Source organism: Erpetoichthys calabaricus, chromosome 1 (assembly GCF_900747795.2).
Source record: "Erpetoichthys calabaricus chromosome 1, fErpCal1.3, whole genome shotgun sequence".
Lineage (NCBI taxonomy): Eukaryota > Metazoa > Chordata > Cladistia > Polypteriformes > Polypteridae > Erpetoichthys > Erpetoichthys calabaricus.
Window position 1 is genome coordinate 347,733,224 of NC_041394.2, and position 18,942 is coordinate 347,752,165.

The following is an 18,942-nucleotide window of genomic DNA, read 5'->3' on the forward strand; positions in this document are numbered from 1 at the left end:
TGATATATTTATGTTAGTTGAATTATTTAGATCTTTAATTTTGTTACGGAAAAAGTGGAGGAATTCCTCACAGACTTCAGTAGAAGAGGTAGTTGGACCAGATGCGGGTTCGAGTAGTTTATTAACTACAGAGAACAGAACCCTTGGGTTATCATGGCCACTTTCTATTATTCTGCCATAATGGGTGTTCTTGGCAAAAGTTAGTGCTTCTCTGTAAGCTCTTTGGTGGTCAGAGAAAGCCTGGATGTGCATGGTGAGGCCAGTCTTACGTGACATTCTCTCAAGGCGTCGGCCAGCTGCTTTCATAGATCGCAATTCTGAGTTATACCAAGGAGCTGAGCGTTTAAAGGAAACCTCCTTATGTTTTAAAGGAGCTCTTTTATCTAATGCTGAGTGAAGGGCTGTGTTATAGTGGTCAACAAAACTATCTAGTGTTGGTGGAATAGGTGCAGACAGTAAAAGATCAGAAATGGATCCAGAAAGGATAGAGGGACAGATATTTTTAAGGTTTCTGTAAGAAATTTGTCGTTTACAGGTAAGAGGTGGGATAGGTAATGAGACAGTGAAAAATACTGCTTTATGGTCAGAGAGTCCCAAATCAGTGCTGTAAATGTTGGCAACAGATAGTCCAGAAGTGCAGATCAGCTCCAATATATGACCGCCAGAATGGGTTGGAAAATCAACATGTTGTGTCAAGTCAAAACAGTCCAGTAAGGACAGGAATTCATTTCTCAGTTTAGATGTGGGGGTGTCAATATGGATGTTGAAATCACCAAGAAGCATAATTCTCTGAGAGTAAGAGCTTAGGTGGGTCAAAAGTTCAATCAGATCGGATAAGAAGGATGCATTGTATTTTGGGGGACGATAGAGAACAATGAGTGAGACAGGACCTGATTCCGTTATTAGTTTAAGAGCCAGGCACTCAAAAGACAATGGACAGTCAATCGGGATTCTTTTAATGTTTAAGTCTTCTCTGATAATTACTGCCAGCCCGCCGCCTTGTCTTGAGCTGCGAGGCTCTGAGTGGAAAGTGAAACCAATTGGAGTCGCCTCTGTGAGAGACGCAAATTCGTTTGGTTTTTGCCAAGTCTCCGTTAAACACAGAATATCAAGTTTGGTGTCAGTGATGAGTTCTGACAGCACCAATGCTTTGCCATTAAGAGACCTCGAGTTAAACAGTGCAACATTACATAATGAGGCTTCTTTCTGCACAGAGCCGCAATCAGGGTTTATTCCCACATAATGCAAATTTGGCACACAGACAATTCTATTTCCAGGGTCATGAGAAGGACGGCATATTGCTGAGCAAATGCTGCCGGTGGTCTTTTCATTCGCAGCCCGGCGGTGGCGGCGACCTGACCCGCGATGTATATATTTCTGGCGCTGCAAAATACCGGCGTCCTTTAGGATGTTGCAGTCAGACCATTTGCTCTGGACAAACTGTTTAATAAGAAGGAGTTTGTCATGAGAGTATTTTAGCATGATACTGGGCAATACTTATCTGAATAGCAGTGGAGAAGCAGCACAGCACAGCGGAACCGGTAGGACAGGTGGGTGTGGTAGAGTAGGTGAGCGGCGATAGCAAAGCTGCAGAAAGCATAGCAGGAGGAGGTAGCAGGAGTTGGAGGTTCCAATACACAGCCACAAACAGTAACGCTTGGTAATTTCAGGCGTGATCGCCCCGGAGCCAAAAGCCAGATTAGTATGAACATCAGATCAGTTCCCAGTCGTAGAGTACTGTAAGATGAAACGGGAGCAGATCAGCAAAGCGAATTTAATATAATCACGGTAAATGCTTCCTCAGTTGGTTTGACCAGTTGATTTCATACAAGGGACACTATTGGGAGATGGCTGAGAAGCTACTCAACTTACTTTTCTCTCTCTCTCTCTCTTGTGCTGACTATCTCTGATCCTGACGTAGGGGGATTGAGCAGGGGGGCTGTTCGCACACCTAGACGATACGGACGCTCGTCTTAAAATGCTGAAAGATTATCTTCACGTTGCTACCTTCTGTGCAGCTGCTTCGTGAAGCGACATGCTGCACGGTGCTTCGCATACTTAAAAGCTCGAAGGGCACGTATTGATTTTAAATTTTGTCTTTCTCTGTCTCTCTCTCTCTCTCTCTCTCTCTCTCTCTCTCTCTCTCTCTCTCTTTCTCTGCTCCTGACGGAGGGGGTGTGAGCTGCCGACTTCAACAGCTTTGTGCCGCGGTGCTTCGCATACTTAAAAGCCAAACAGCCCTATTGATTTGTTTGCTTTCCTCTCTCTTCCTGACAGTCTGTGCTCCTGACGCGCACTCCTTTGAAGAGGAAGATATGTTTGCATTCTTTTAATTGTGAGACGGAACTGTCATCTCTGTCTTGTCATGGAGCACAGTTTAAACTTTTGAAAAAGAGACAAATGTTTGTTTGCAGTGTTTGAATAACGTTCCTGTCTCTACAACCTCCTGTGTTTCTGCGCAAATCTGTGACCCAAGCGTGACAATATAAAAATAACCATATAAACATATGGTTTCTACTTCGCGGATTTTCTTATTTCGCGGGTGGCTCTGGAACGCAACCCCCACGATGGAGGAGGGATTACTGTAGTCTGAACAAATGTTGTTAATACAAACAAGCTTCTGGATTGGTATATAGTAGTTTGATCCATGCACAAATGTTTGGGCCAAACCCAAATTTCTCTGATGTACTGAAATAGTATTTCCATTCAATCTTGTCAAATGATTTTTCTGCATCCAATGATAATAATATTTCTGGGGTGTTTGACTTTGTTGGTTACTATATTACATTAAACAGGCGTTGAAGATTGGAAGATAAGTGTCGACCCTTGAAAAATCCAGTTTGATCTTGTGATGTTACTGAAGGCAGCACTTTCTCCATCCTTCTAGCAATGCTTTTTGAGAGCATCTTAACATCATTATTTAGAAGTGAAATTGGTCTATATGATGCACATTGTGATAAGTCCTTATTTTGTTTAAGAAAGACGGTGATTAATGCTTTGCGAAAAGTTTGAGATAGAATTTGATTGTCTCTAGCTTCTGTAAATGTTGCTAATAGGAGGGGAGCTAGCTGAGTGGAGAATTTCGTATAAAATTCTGCAGGGTAGCCATCAGGGCCTGCTGCTTTCCTGCCTTGAAGTGACTTTATAGCATCTAGTAATTCTGATAGCGCCAGAGGTTTATCCAGTTCCTCTGCACTAAAAGTACCTGTTTGTGGCATCTGTAATGTACCCAGAAATGCATTAGATTGTGTGTTGTCTTTTTTAAACTCAGTAGAATATAAGGATTTATAGTAGTCTCTAAATGTGTGCATTATATTTTTATGGTCAATAATTTAATCTCCGTTCGTGTTGGTGATTACTGGAATTGCATTGCGAACTTCTTGCTTGTGGATTTGTTGAGCTAAAAGCTTATTAGCTTTCTCTCCATTTTCATAGTAATGATGCCTAGATTTATAAATTAGTTGTTCAGTTTCTTTAGTTGTCAAGAGGTTGAGTTCTTAATGCAGAGCCTGCCTTTTCCTATGTAGAGCCTCGCTTGGAAGCCTGACATGTTCTTCATCTACTCTAGTAATTTTGTTTTTTTAGCTCTGATACTTTCTTTGTTTCTAATTTATTCCTGTTGGAAAGATATGAAATAATCTGTCCTTTTAAGAAGGCCTTTAAAGTTTCCCAGAGTATTCCTGCAGAAACCTCTGAGGATGTACTGTATTTGTCTCTAGGATGAAACTGATTTGTTTGGATTTAAATTCTGTACAGTTCTCGTCTGCTAATAGAAGCGGGTTAAGGCGCCATCTGCGAGGTGAGAGTGTGGGGCATGGTGACTTTAGCTCCAAGATCAGAGGTGCATGGTCAGCAATAACAATAGCATAGTACTTGCAACATTTAATCGTAGGCAAGAAATTATTATCTACAAAGAAATAATCAATTCTTGAGTAGCAATGATGTACTTATGAGTAGAAAGTATATGTTCTTGAGTTTAGGTTTAGAAACCTCCAGGGGTCTGTTAAGTTGTGGTCAGTTACAAACTGTGTAGTTGTCTTTGTAGTGTTAGATGTCATCCCCCCGTGACAGGAGTCCTATCTAAGAGTGGCTTTAAAACACAAAGTCCCCAGCTATTATAATTTTATGAGTGTTCAAATTGGGAATGGATGCAAATACATTTTGCATGAATTCTTGATCATCAACATTTGGTGCATAAACATTTATTAAAATCATTTTACAGTTAAATAAGTTGCCCATGACCATCACATATCTCTCTCCAGGATCAGATACTAAATCTGATGATACAAATGAGACAGTTCTATGTATGAGAATTCCCACACCTCTAGTTTTCTTTGTAAAGCTAGAATGGAACATTTGGCCAGTCCAGTCCTTTTGCAGCCAGAACTATTCCTTGCTTAGTAAGTGGGTCTCCTGTAGAAATACTATTTTAGCATTTAAACCTGTTAGGTGAGAGAATGCTTTCTTTCTCTTTAATTTGTGATTTAGGCCTTTAACATTCCAGCTCACAAAGTTAACTGTCCCATCATGGAGACATTAATTCTGAATTTTTGATGTTATTTTATAGTCTTAACTGGAACTGAGACAGCTTTAACCTTAATTTCCTATTTCCCCATGGGTAATTGCCATGCAGCCTATTGTTATGTTTGTAGTTATAATTATAAGGATTAAAAGGATAGATTTGATATAGCCTGCTCTCTTTCTCTCCCCCCCTTATCCTCCCCCCCCCCCCCCCCATTTTGCCTCCCCACGTGAGGCTGCACCCCGCTTCACAAAGTCCTGGTCCTATGACATACCTAGAGACAGAGCACGTTCAAAGCAAGACAAACCCCCACGCAGTGGCGTTTGAGGATTAGAAAGTAGAGATATCTATTGCCAAAATAGTCTAAATACTATATGTCCAAAATATAATAATTAACATACTATAAGCATAAGATATACAATCTACAGAAATCTTAAAGTATTAAGATAATAAACCCAGGGAATGGTGTTAGAAAGTGGTCCAGGATATGCATAGTAGATCCTAATGCAATAATAACAATAACTATAAACCAAGGGTATGATGTTAAACAGTCCCCTTTAGGGTAGTAAAAAGAAAAGAAAAAAAAATTAATTTCTTCCACACACGTCTGTAACTGTAATCTATATCTATATATATATATAAAGGAGAGTTGGGATCCATGTGGCTGTGTTTATGGAGGGACGGACAGTTAAGGCGGGTGTTGGAGTCACGTGATCATCTCCCCTCCCATTCACTTCATTTCGCTCCGAGCTGACACAGTCTTGCCGTCCTTTCTCCTTTACTGATTTACTGTTTAGTAGACGCGGTGCTTACTGAATATTATTTTTTCTTTAGTGTTTCTTAGTGTTTAGTAGACGTGGTGTGCGAAAGGAGAGTTGGGATCCGAAAGACTACGTTTGTGGAGGGAAAGAGAGTTAAGGCAGGTGGGGGAGTCATGTGATCATCTCCCCTCCCATTCACCTGACTTCATTCACTTCATTTCGCTTCAAGCTGAGCTCCGCAGTTGACGTGGTTAGTCCTTTCTCCTTTACTGATTTACTGTTTAGTAGACGTGGTACTTACTGATTAGTATTTGTTCCTTTAGTGTTTCTTAGTGTTTAGTAGACGCGGTGTGCCGGTGATCCTTGCGGTGTTGCGGTTTAGTGTTACTTTCTACTTTGTTTTTGTACTTTAGTGTTTAATAATAAATAATAATAATTCATTACATTTATATAGCACTTTTCTCAGTACTAAAAGTGCTAAAATAGTGAGTGATACTTAGCTGATAGCAGTGCAGAAGCAGCACAGCACAACACAGCCGGTAGGACAGGTGCGTGTGGTAGCGTAGGTGAGCGGCGATAGCAAGCAGCAGAAAGCACAGCAGCAGGAGGAGGAAGCAGGATTTGGATGTTCCAATACACAGCCATAAACAGTAACGCTTGGTAATTTCAGTCGTGATCGCCCCGGAGCCATAAGCCAGGTTAGTATAAACATCAGATCAGTTCAGTTCCGGGTCGTAGAGTACTGTAAGATGAAACGGGAGCAGATCAGCATAGCGAATATAATCACGGAGACAGATCATCCCGAGGTGCTAGATGGCCAGGTACAAAGAAATGTTTGTAGGTCTCGTCCCGTGATCCACAGACTCAGCTGTTCCCAGTAAAGTGGAGTCCATAAAATCTGTAAATATTAAGCCAAATCCATGCAATTCGAGTCAGCTGTATCCACGAACTATACATACAATAAACGAAATAAAACAAGCATAAGAAAGTGCAGAATTAAGGCGAATTTTGCGAAAAGTGTTGTTAACAGGGAGGAGCGGCGACAACAAGCGTGCGCCAGCATCCCCTCACCTGCTACAATAAAGCAGTTTAGTAGACTTTTACTTTATCTCATTTAGTGTTCTTCCCGGCGGTGTTGCCATTTTTTAGTGTTAGTGTCTACTTAGTATTTGTGTTTAGTGTTATGGAAGGAGTGATCTTACCAGTGTCAGATTTTGCAATGAGTGAGTTGGTAAATAATGATTATTTATCAACAGATCACATGAGCAAATTCAACGAAATTTTAGCTGCGCATACAATTTCCAACCTCAAAAGGTTTTGCTAATGTGGACTCCTGACATACCTATAATGCCCATTCCACAAAATGCAAACCATATTCAATTATTACCTTCTGCAGCTACTGAACGAGTGACTCACTGGGTGTGTACCTATTATGATGGTGCTGTAATTCATGTCTATGACAGTTTAAACGCTGATAAAAAATTCAACCTCACCGAAGAGCAGCTTTGTTTCCTTCATGCTTTGTTTCCTTACAAACTTCCCATAGTTTATGAAGACGCACAGCAACAATTAAATCATACAGATTCTGGTGTATTCTCAATTGCATTTGCTGTGTGTATTTCTTTAGGTATTGACCCAAGTGATATATATAAAAAATGTAAATGTTCGTTTGTTCAAAACCTTAACTCTCCGAAAGTTCTTCACCGATTACTTTGAAATTTTGACACAACGTTGCATTCGAATACACGCATGTTTTTATATACATATTATATAGATGTCACACCTGTGACAGGTAAAAACATGCTTTTTTTGAAAACACAGTGCCATCTGTTGGACGTAAAAGCAACACACGCTATACTAAATATTTTACGATTCTGTTTCAATGTTTTGATCAAATACATTTGTAAGTACGTGAATAAAGGCAGCGACATGGCAGTTTTTGGTGTGCAGCCAGAAAGAAGTGACAGGAATACAGTCATACATATCGATGAAATCGCACAGTATTAGGCTGGAAGATACATAAGCAGCAATGAAGCTGTATGGCGAATTCTTTCATTTCCCATACATGAACGAAGTCCAGATGTTGTTCACTTAGCAGTACATCTAGAAAATGGACAACGCGTTTATTTCACCGCTGCAAATGTGCAACAGATAGCCCTGAATCCACCGGCTACAATGTTAACTGCTTTCTTTACGTTATGTCAGAATGACGTGTTTGCGAAAACATTGCTGTATTCAGAAGTGCCTACGTATTACACATGGAATGCGAGTAGAAAATCATTTGAACAACGCAAACGAGGAGAGCGAGTCAACGGACAACCTGGCGTATTCAAAGAAACTACGATAGACAGACTGTATACCGTGCATCCCAATCAAGATGAATGCTTCTTTGTTCACATGCTGTTGGCAAATGTGCCCGGTCCAACATCTTTCCAGCAATTGAGAATTGTCAACGGCGTTACACATGCCACTTTCCGAAGTACATGTCAAGCTCTGAATTTATTGGAGAATGACCGACGCTGGGATGTATACATTAATGACGCGTGCAACACGTCATATCCAAATCAAATTCGTGCATTGTTTGCAATCATATTGACCGCCTGCTCTCCTTCATCTCCAACACAGTTATGGGAGAAATATAAATCGCACATGGCTGAAGATATTTTCCGTCGAATACGCAAGTAAAATTCAAATATAAACATGGATTTCACAGCAGACATCTACAACTAAGCTTTGATAATGATTGAAGATTTGTGCTTAGAAATCGCGAACAAAGTTCTCAATCAATTGGGAATGCCATCACTGAATTGATCTGCTGCTGCTTCGTTCGATGTAGAATTGCGTCGTGAACAAAATTACAACACGGGTGATCTTTTTTCGTGTGTGCAATCAAATATTCCTAAGGTAACGCTTCAGCAAAAAGGCATTTACGATCAAATAATGCAAACTGTCAATAACGGGGTTGGAGAAATCTGGAAACTGGGAACGGAAAGGTGCCGGTTGATCTGACCTCAGGACGAATTTCATTGCCTCATAACTTCTGCAATTTAGTGACGTCAAAAGAAGAATATGTTGAAAAAGTATTTCCCAATATTCAAACCAATTCTAAGAATCACGATTGGCTGAGTGAATGAGCTGTTCTTGCGGCCAAAAACAAAGACATCTACGAACTTAACAATATTATTCAGTCTAACATTCTGCACAGACAATGGAACAACAAAAAATATTGTATACCCACAAGCATTGTGAAATTAAGCATATTAGAAACGTGTGCTTTCTCTTTTTTTTTTTTTTTTTTCTTTTCCATTTAACCAGACTGAGCCACACCAACGCGTGGCCGGGTACAACTATATATAATGTAATATAATATAATATACACATATACATCTATACTAATAAAACGCAAAGCCATCACTAACTCTCCAACTTCCCGTGTAGGTAGAAGGCTGAAATTTGGCAGGCTCATTCCTTACAGTGTCTCGATGCATGCTCAATAATCCAGGTAAGGAAATCCTAGAAATTCGATTCTGTTCATCTAGACAAAGTTTTTAAGTGGGAGAAATATTTGGAAACTTATCCAAGTCTCTTCCTCAGTCTCAATTGACTGCAGGTTTCCCCAACCTTATAAACAGTACCTTTGCTTAATCACAGAGACTAGCACCATTGACAAAGGGCCAGTTGATCAGTGATGTGCAAATTGTCCACTGATTAGTAGACGTGTGAACCATTCATAGAGGGTTGAGGAATGGCTGCAATCACAGTATTGTAAGATGGCGACAGATGTACCCTTAGGCCCCCTCCTCTGTTCAGAGATGGTCGTTCCTTTTTCACGTAAATGGCCTCCTTGATTCCTCTCTCAAACCAGCGCTTCTCCCTGTCCAGGATGTGCACCTCTTCATCTTTAAAGGAGTGACCACTATCCTGTAGATGTAAATAGACTGCGCAGTCCTGGCCTGACGAGGAAGCTCTTCTGTGTTGTGACATGCGCTTAGCCAGGGGCTGCTTGGTTTCCCCGATGTACAATTCACGGCACTCCTCCTGGCACTTAACTGCGTAAACTATGTTACTCTGTTTGTGCCGTGGGACCCGATCCTTGGGATGGACCAATCTTTGGCGTAGCGTGTTTTGGGGTTATGTGTCAGGAGTATCGGAACAGCTGAGGCGCATTTTCTCGAAACACCAGGTCTCAGTGGCTTTCAAACCCCAAAACACGCTACGCCAAAGATTGGTCCATACCAAGGATCGGGTCCCACGGCACAAACAGAGTAACCTAGTTTACGCAGTGGAGTGCCGTGAATTGTACATCGGGGAAACCAAGCAGCCACTGGCTAAGCGTATATCACAACACAAAAGAGCTTCCTCGTCAGGCCAGGACTCCGCAGTCTATTTACATCTACAGGATAGTGGTCACTCCTTTAAAGATGAAGAGGTGCACATCCTGGACAGGGAGGAGCGCTGGTTTGAGAGAGGAATCAAGGAGGCCATTTACGTGAAAAAGGAACGACCATCTCTGAACAGAGGAGGGGGCCTAAGGGTACATCTGTCGCCATCTTACAATGCTGTGATTGCAGCCATTCCTCAACCCTCTATGAATGGTTCACACGTCTACTAATCAGTGGACAATTTGCATATCACTGATCAACTGGCCCTTTGTCAATGGTGCTAGTCTCTGTGATTAAGCAAAGGTACTGTTTATAAGGTTGGGGAAACCTGCAGTCAATTGAGACTGAGGAAGAGACTTGGATAAGTCTCGAAATATTTCTCCCACTTAAAAACTTTGTCCAGATGAACAGAATCAAATTTCTAGGCATTCCTTACAGCTTACTTACAAAAGTTAAGCAGGTTTCATTTCGAAATTCTACACGTAGAATTCGCTTCACGAATCAGCTGCACAGAAGGGAGCAACGTGAAGATAATCTTTCAGCATTTTTAGACAAGCGTCTGTATCTAGGTGTGCGTACAGCCCCCCTGCTCAATCCCCCTACGTCAGGATCAGAGAATGTCAGCTCAAGATAGAGAGAGAGAGAAAAGTCTCTGAAAGGCCATACCTTGAGCTTTTCCGACCTCATGACTCCTAAGTACTTCTGGGTTAGCGTCACCACGATAGTCCCAGGGTTCTTGGTGAGCTCCCCCTGGCAGCACCCACGGCACCCAACAGGGCTGAAGAACCGGACTCCATGTCCCATGCTGCCCTGCAGGAATCCTGGGAACCATTTCTGTCCGGGGAAGCTGCCATCTAGTGTCCCGGGGGATGTAGTGTCCTAAAAAGGCTCTCTCTCTTAGTTGAGGGACGTCCCGGTCCGACCGAACCGCCGGCTGTCCCTCACACAGGATAATAAAGAAATAATATTAAAAAATAACACCGCTGCTAACGGAGCTCTGCTTCAGACGTCCATCTCTTGCAACGGATGAGACCATTATTATTATTATTTTGAAAGCCTCAGTCTCGCTAGCTATCAATAGAGATCAATGATCTTCTTGATACAGTGCTTTTCGATAAGCTTTTGCTAGAAGGAAAGTTAGCTTTGTTGATTTGACCTCAAATCCCTGCACGTGCATAAGTATCAAAGAGCAAACAGCTTCTAAATTGGCATGTGGAGAGATACCAAAGTGAATGCTCAAAGCAAAATAATCCGTAGATGACTTTTTTCGTATTATCGCTGAATCAGTCTCTGATTTGTCGGACTCTGATTTTGATGCAAGTGATCTGGAGATGTAGATCGAAAACGAAAGTGAGGTACCAGCATCAGCTGATTGATCCCCAGCTGATCGTGGTGCTGAACATGTTTGTGTAGCTGATGCACCTATGGCAACATTCGCCTGGGAGGACAGACACTTACGATAACAGGAGGTACAAACCAGGCAACTACTAACCTCCGCACACCTGTCTCACAAAAGTAGCCAGGCAGCCAGCCCACCGTGCATTCCTGCTGGCTGTCGAACAGGAATGTGACTGCTGGCCCCGCGCAGCCACTGCTTGAGGCGCCGTTGCTTTGTACGCTTTTCAGAAAACTGACTATTTTGGAAAAAATATTAGCTGTCAAAGAGTTGCTACTGAACATAGACTGTTTATGCTGCTCCCTGATAAATGAAAATTGTTTCTGCTGGTATCTGTTCAGATAAAAAAAGGAAACAGATGTAGAAATGTTAACTTGCTGTTGCTCGGAAGGTGTCTGTTATAATGTTGTGATTGTGGCTCTGGACTCTGAGAGTAACTTGTTTTTCTATAACATATTAGATAAAACGTTAATACCCTGGCAATGTCAAATAGCTTTGGTTTTATATTTGATTTGATTACATTAATGTTTAAGATTAAGAAATATTTTAACTGCTACTATGTAAAGGGAATGCTGATGTTAAAAAGCACCTTATTTGTTTAAAGAGTTTGCATACCAAATACACACAATACACTACTTTTGAGTTCATTATTGAATTTTGCACATAACAATGTGATTGTTGTGATTGTCTGCGATTAATCATGATAAAAAATGTAATCGTTGCCCAGCATTAAAAAATACACAAACAGAGCACTGGCAAGCAGCAGCAGACAGAAACAGCAGTGTTCACTACCAGTCAGCTGATAAAAGAGTGGGCCATAAGACAAAAGACAAAATCAAACCTGTTTAATTTTATATTAGTGAGTTGAAGACTGTTTGAAGTTAGTTGTTGGGTATGTTACATTAGGCGACTAGCTTTACAGGAACACACTGCCAACATCTCGCTAAGATTATGTGAATGAAAACCTGTGACTTAAAATCACTAAGCTTAAAAAATCCAAACCCAATATTTAAGATCCTCCTTCTTATGCCTCTGTTTCTTCACATAACCCTGAGGCTTAACTTATATAAACCTTCTTTAAGATTAACTGATAACACAATTATGGGACCCCAGTAACACTGAATGTTTAATCAGTGTAGTGAAATACTCTTGTCACACAACTGTGCAAGATGGCCTCCTTATTGGACTCTCCTTTCATTCCCAAACTTGTTTTACACCTAATTTGATATGAAAAGCGATGTGATATAGTCAACTTGCTGATATCTGTCTGACTTAGCATAATTTAAATAAGAGGATGTTATAAAAATGAAATGTCTTTAGATCTGAATGATGCAGTTTTAATAGATTTGAATCCTGTTTTTTTCCACAGAGAGAGAGTAATCTGCCATTTACTTCAACATTTAGATGGATGTGAAAGAGGAGATGTGTGAGGCTGACACGAATATCATGGAGCAAAGGACCATAAACGTTAAGGAGGAGGACTGTAAATGGGAGAGTGTCCACCCTAAACAGGAAAGTATGGGCATTAAGGAAGAGGACGGTGAAGTGGGGTCAGTGAGTATTAAAGAGGAGGTTGAAGAGAAGTGTGTCAGCACTGAAATGCACAACTATAGAAGTTTGGAAAGTGTCAAGGAAGATGACCTTTATTATGGTGTAGTGACCGGGTTAGTCCCTTCACAAAGCAGACCCTCTTCATCGCCAGAATCTTCTGTTAATGTAAAATTTGAATCATTACAGTCTAACACAAAGGGCACTGAAGACATTTTCTCACCTAGAACTCAGGAAGGTCAGTCACCACCTACAGCATCAACTAAAACAAGTAAGTGAAAAATTAAAATCGGAGTACATTTTGGAGTCAGGTTTATGAGCCTGAAAGTGCCATCTTGCACTTTTTGAAAGATAAATGTAGACAAACTTCCAGACTATATTAAACACAAAATAAAATGCAGCAATTTTACTACATTTTTACTGGATTTGGGACTTTGCTCTTATTCCATTATAGTATGTAAGACTATGCAAACGCTTCTAAGCCTGTTCTTGGTAAAAAAAAAAACAAAAAAAACAATGTTAAATGTACAGTTGCAAGAAAAAGTTTCTGAATCCTTTGAAGCCCCTTTATTTCTGCAATAATTCCTCCTAACAGTGTGATCTGATCTTCAGTTAAGTCCCAAAAACAGACACACACAGTTGTCTTAAACTAATAAGGAACAATTAGACTTCTCATCATTCCAGAGTACGGTGTTTAAACATGAACAGTCCAGTTTGTGACCCCCTGTCTTTACTAACTTGTTGATCCTGCTTTAGCTCCAGTGACATCCACCAAACATTTCGAGCATCTTCCGCTCATCCTTCAGCTTTAGCCCATTCCTCCTTTCCAAAGTTTTCAGTTCTTTGATGTCTCTGGGATTCCCTGAATGATGAGCTGTCTTCAAGTAAAGCTGTGGATTCTGATTGGCCAGTCCAGAACACCAGTTTTCTTCTATTTAAAATGTTCTCTTGTAAATGTCTTCCTTTGTTTTGGCTCATTTGTCAGGTTTCAACGGCTAACTTCTATTAAGATTTCACTATCCTCATATTCTCCTATCATATTTCTTTGTAACAATTTTAAATTCAATTTAACATTGATGATGCATCCTGTCCCGGTCCTGCAGATGTAACACAGTACCAAACTAGAATTCTACCCAGAGGTGATAGCATTCGTGTGCAGTACTCCTTTACCTCTAAACCTGTGAAATAGGGACACAAACATGGTGCAATGGGGTGACAAGCCCTTCAAAAGACCAACACACCAGACATTTATAAAACTTCACATAGAATCAAGCATGAAAACATAAGTAAGCCAAAAAATAGGAAAATGTGTACACCCAAAAAAATCTGATTAATAAAGATAGATAGATAGATACTTTATTAATCCCAAGGGGAAATTCACATACTCCAAGCCTGGCTTTCTCACATTTCTACGCAATTTACTTTTTTATAAATCACAACCACCTTGAAGCATTTACATATGGAGCATGCTGAACCATCTCATACTTATGCAAATATGATGTTACAGAACTTCACTGGCTGGTAGAGCAGCCCCTCCATCCTGACTCATTGAGAGTGCCGCACAGCTGCATTCAAGAATATCTGGCTTTGCTCTGTATCTGAGAGTGCAAGGTCATGCTTGGCATTAAAGTGCCTCTCCACTGTGCTCCAGGGTTCAGAAAAGGAATAAGACGGAGTTGTCTGAGCGGTAGCCACTGTCACCTGGCACATGTAATAACATAGTTGCAGTTACAATGAGTAGTTCAGGCCATATGAGATACTGAGGATTCAGCCAGTTACCTCACCAACAAGCAGTTCACCACATACAGCACCAACACGTCAGTCAATGCTACTTTGCCTCAAAGTAAACAAATATTAGGTTCAGCCAGGCCACACATATTTTACTCGCCACATCTTGATTGACTTGTATTAATGGAATGTCTCTGCTTACTGTTAACAAATGCAGCTTCAGTCTTGCTAGAGGTCCTTATTGCAATATAAGTTTAGTAAAGTGCTCTGATTGTGTTAGAAGAGCAGGACGTGACTGCAAATTGCCTTTTTATGTTGGCAAAAATGTCATGTTTTATGTATATACACCCACACGATACAACACGATGCAGCATATAGTGCATGACCAGTCAGTTAATGGCTTCCAGCACAGCAGGCTTAATGCAGTGAAGCTTGGCCAAGATACTGTCGAGCTGTTGGCCATTTCCCTGAGAAGTGACAACAACTAGCCGATATAAACTGATGAAAAACAGAATTTCTTCTGTGTTAATATGCATCATTGGCACTCTTAAAGGGAACTAAAATACAGTCTGTACATCACATTTATCATTTTTGAGGTGTAATGTCACATCAATGCACTCTCTAAAAAAAGGGCTCGTTGAAATTAATTATTATGCTTGTGAGTCGTCATTTAGATGGTTTAGCAGCATTTCCAAGTTTCTCTGAAATGTTGTGTATGCATGGGTCTGAGATGCTTGCTATAAATCTACAAATGTTCCCCTGTCAAGGTTTCTTTTGTAAATCTCGAAATTTGTATGGGAAGTCACATGCTCACACTTTGAATCTCATTTGTTGCTTGTGCAAACTTTATAAATGAGGCCTCAGGACCTTCACTAGCCTACTTCACAATAGATAGATCTCACCTCAGGCAACCTGACTCCAAACTGAGCAGGAAACTTTGACATGCAAAATCCCAAAATAGATTGCTTGCTTAGGTAATTGTAATACATGTAAATCTTTTATCAAATGTCAATGAACAACTGAAGGAGTGACATTAGTGTAGTCTTGCATCTTTGAGTCTGATCCAAAAAACACAAAGACATTTGGATAATAGCACAACAGAAAACAACACATGAAGTTATGTAATCAAAATGAAAAGGCAAGTAATATTTGAAAAACAGTGAAAACATTAAATTAGCAAAGATGGTCTTCTAAATGAGTTTGTTAGCTTTCACAGCTTAGTTCTTATCTCTCTTTCTTATAATGTCCTTATCACAATCTTTAAGAGTTGTCTTGATGTGATGTTGGGACAGCTTAGCTGTTAGCTAACCCAACAAGCTTGAGGGACTGATGAATGGTCTTGTCTTGTTTGTTAAATTTCTTAGGTTCTTGTTCTGTTTGTTTATGAGCAGATCTTTATCGAGAAGTGACAACTTTGCCAGCACCCACATTTCTACCCTTTTATTTATCTGGGTGCCTCTAAACCACACCTCCAGTCTCATCTCATTGATTGAACACCTGACTAGACTGGACTGCAATTGTTTAAATGATGTGGGCAGCATTGACAGTCCAATTGTTTGTGTGTTATGAGTTAGGTTGATTATGTTTGTCTGTTACTGTAGTGTAGCTGAAGATCAGACCACATTGTCAGGTGGAATTTCATCAGAAATTCAGGAGATCAAAGGGTTCACAAACCTTTATCTTGAATTGGTAAAGTTTAAATTAAATGGAAGATTTTAAGCAAACACATTCTCAGGGCTACATAATCCAACCGAGTGTTCATCTCTGTGCATCTTTAGCTAACAGTCTTGCTTTTGGCCTATTTTCGTGTATAAGTACATGGGGGACACAGTTGGAAATTGGTTATGGGTAAATTTTGCATAAACATTAGGAAGTTTTTATTTACACAGAGAACCAAAGACACAGTGACTGACTAATGTGGTAGACAGTAGATGTTTAAGGACCTTCAAAACTTGACTTGATGTTATTTTAGAAGAATTAAGTGGATAGTTCTGGCGAGCCTTGTTGGGATGAATGGCCCATTCTCGTCTATATTGTTTAATTGTTCTAATAGAGCTGCAGTCACTTGAAGGAAAAATTAAAGACTTCTTACTACTTCAGATTTCACTTTATTTGCTTCAGCTCCGTTCTCATGTAGCTTGCCTTTTTCTGCTTCACTTTAGTATTGTTTAACTTTGGATTTCACTGGTTTTGACCTGTGTTCAGTGTAGAGTTACCCCAAAAACTGCCCCTGCATTTTAAAGTAGGACAGTTCAATTAAACTAGATGCTCTTGCTCCCTTAAAGAAAGGGAAAAATATATGCAATGGCCAAATCCGAACAATTGGCTGTTGAAAATTTTCTCCAAGATAATAATAATAATTGGCTTTGCTTCAATGCCATCTCTCTTTTTAAATAAGTGCCTCCATTTTATTGCTATCATGTCTTTAGTGTCCATGGTGGTCTTACCCTGTATTCCTTGGATCATGTGATTATGACATCATATTGGTGATGGTATTAAAGTTGGCTTGGTCATTTCCTGGATATCTGAAATTGCAGAAAAAAAAAATCATACTTTTCTGCTTTTTCAAATAGATTTTTTTTTTCTTTCTGACTTCTCTGTTCAATAATTATTTGCTCTTCTGTTTTGTTTTTTTTCCTCTCCACTCCTGGTTTAGATAAAAGATTGATTTGACTTATTGTTCTGATTTAGGCTAGTTTCCTGGTATCTCCAGATCATTTTTTCTCAGTATCTCTGGCAATATACTATATACTGTAGTATGCTCATTTTTATCTAGGTGGTAGAGTCTGAATTGATTACGTTCAAGGACTCTATAGTGAAGGTCACTGCAAGGAGCTTTGAAGCTTGTTGGTGCCTGTCATGATGACAGCCCTAGCACTCTTTGGACCAAATGTATGTGAAAATGTCATGAAGAATGAGGCCTTTCATGTAACTTTAACAGGAACATCTCCTGACTGAAATTAGTCAAAAAGGTGGCAGATGCTTGTCCTTGATTAACAAAAACCCACAAAAATGAATTAATTAAACCAGACATCATTTGCATACATGAACACACACATTCAATTTATCCATCCATCCATCCATCCATTTTCCAACCCGCTGAATCCGAACACAGGGTCACGGGGGTCTGCTGGAGCCAATCCCAGCCAACACAGGGCACAAGGCAGGAACCAATCCCGGGCCAACCCACCGCAGGACACACACAAACACACCAAGCACACACTAGGGCCAATTTAGAATCGCCAATCCACCTAACTTGCGTTTCTTTGGACTGTGTGAGGAAACCGGAGCGCCCGGAGGAAACCAACGCAGACACGGGAAGAACATGCAAACTCCACGCAGGGAGAACCCGGGAAGCAAACCCAGGTCTCCTAACTGCAAGGCAGCAGCGCTACCACATGCCACCATGCCGCCCACATTCAATTTAATAAACAAGAAAACATGCAAATTTCAATTCAATTAGCATAAATAAATCAAGGCAGTACACATCCATTAATATTATAATGGCCAGTATAAATGGGACCCGTGTGTGAAAAAGTTGGCCGGTCCTGGTTTCACCTGCTATTCCTCATACAAAGCAGACACAGATACAATTAACTGCTCCAATCCTGGGTTTTCTCGTCTTGTCTTATAATTTTTCTCGTAGATCACTGGTGCTCCTGTGGGTCACCGTACTAGTACTTCACTTTGTTCAATCCTCTGTTGTGCTTTAGTGATTTAAGTAATAAGTAATAAATAATACATGTTGGAGTTGTTGGTTACATAATGCTTAGTGGAGTATGGCTGTGTTATAAGAGTACTCCACAACCTTACACCACAGTTACTGTTTTTACAAATTAACATCAAAATGTGTCATCAGTCCTGATCTTTTTTGCTTGTTGATGTGACATATGGATCTTAAATGTCAAAAGACGCACTTTGGTTCTTGGCATTCAAGGCCAGTGAAGAAAGCCCAGAGGAGTTTGTTTGAGGCTGGCATAGCGGTAGATAACTCTGGAGCAGTTTCCATTGTTTATCACCTGAAGTTCGTTATATCAGAGCAAAATGCAGTTTTAAGTGTGACATTGTATGCTTAAATACAGAAATGTCTTTGTGACCTTCATACCGATTTTGTCGACAAATGAACAGCACAAACTCTTGTCGGTTTTTATTCAGGTCTGTACTCAAGTGGAGCAGCATGACACCGAGATATGTTCCTATGCTGAGACCAAGTCTTTCTGTAAGAAACTTTACGGGCAAGAAGTAGGAATAAGGGGAGGCAACATCAGAATTATTGGAGTTCCGGATAATGTTGAGAGTGGGAAAATGTTTGGCTTTGTGAAGAAACGGTGACCTTTTTGGCTTACGACCATCGCTAATTTCAGGTCTGAAATTATGCAAGCACATAGATTATATTATATTCCTGAACAAGTGACAGCGCATGTCTACATCCAGTTATCATCAAGGTGTTTAGCTATTCTGGCTGAGTTATTGTACTGAAAGAGGCACATAAAAATTCAAATGTAACCTATTAAGGACGAAAGATTTACTTTTACTCCCAATTGCTCAGTCCACACCACACAAGACCATGTCTCTGGTGATCAAAAACACACAACAAATTGGTCT

At 40.3% G+C, this 18,942-nt stretch overlaps 4 protein-coding genes across 6 annotated transcripts in view; 3 read left to right on the plus strand and 1 right to left on the minus strand.

The window, feature by feature from the left end:
- Positions 1-18,942, plus strand: part of LOC114668454 (zinc finger protein 883-like) — a 492,666-nt gene that overhangs the window by 260,209 nt on the left and 213,515 nt on the right. The gene's annotated exons all lie outside the window — the stretch shown is intronic.
- The window catches only part of LOC114668248 (zinc finger protein 345-like), a 394,673-nt gene that overhangs the window by 260,167 nt on the left and 115,564 nt on the right, over positions 1-18,942 (plus strand). The window lies entirely within an intron of this gene.
- LOC114669347 (zinc finger protein OZF-like) overlaps positions 1-18,942 on the minus strand; it is a 314,266-nt gene that overhangs the window by 137,930 nt on the left and 157,394 nt on the right. The window lies entirely within an intron of this gene.
- Positions 1-18,942, plus strand: part of LOC114641817 (gastrula zinc finger protein XlCGF52.1-like) — a 45,057-nt gene that overhangs the window by 16,558 nt on the left and 9,557 nt on the right. Inside the window, exon 3 of the mRNA XM_028790874.2 lies at positions 12,431-12,880. Within this exon, the coding sequence (XP_028646707.2) occupies positions 12,466-12,880 (415 nt within the window). The 5' untranslated portion in view covers positions 12,431-12,465. The remainder of the gene's footprint in view (positions 1-12,430; positions 12,881-18,942) is intronic.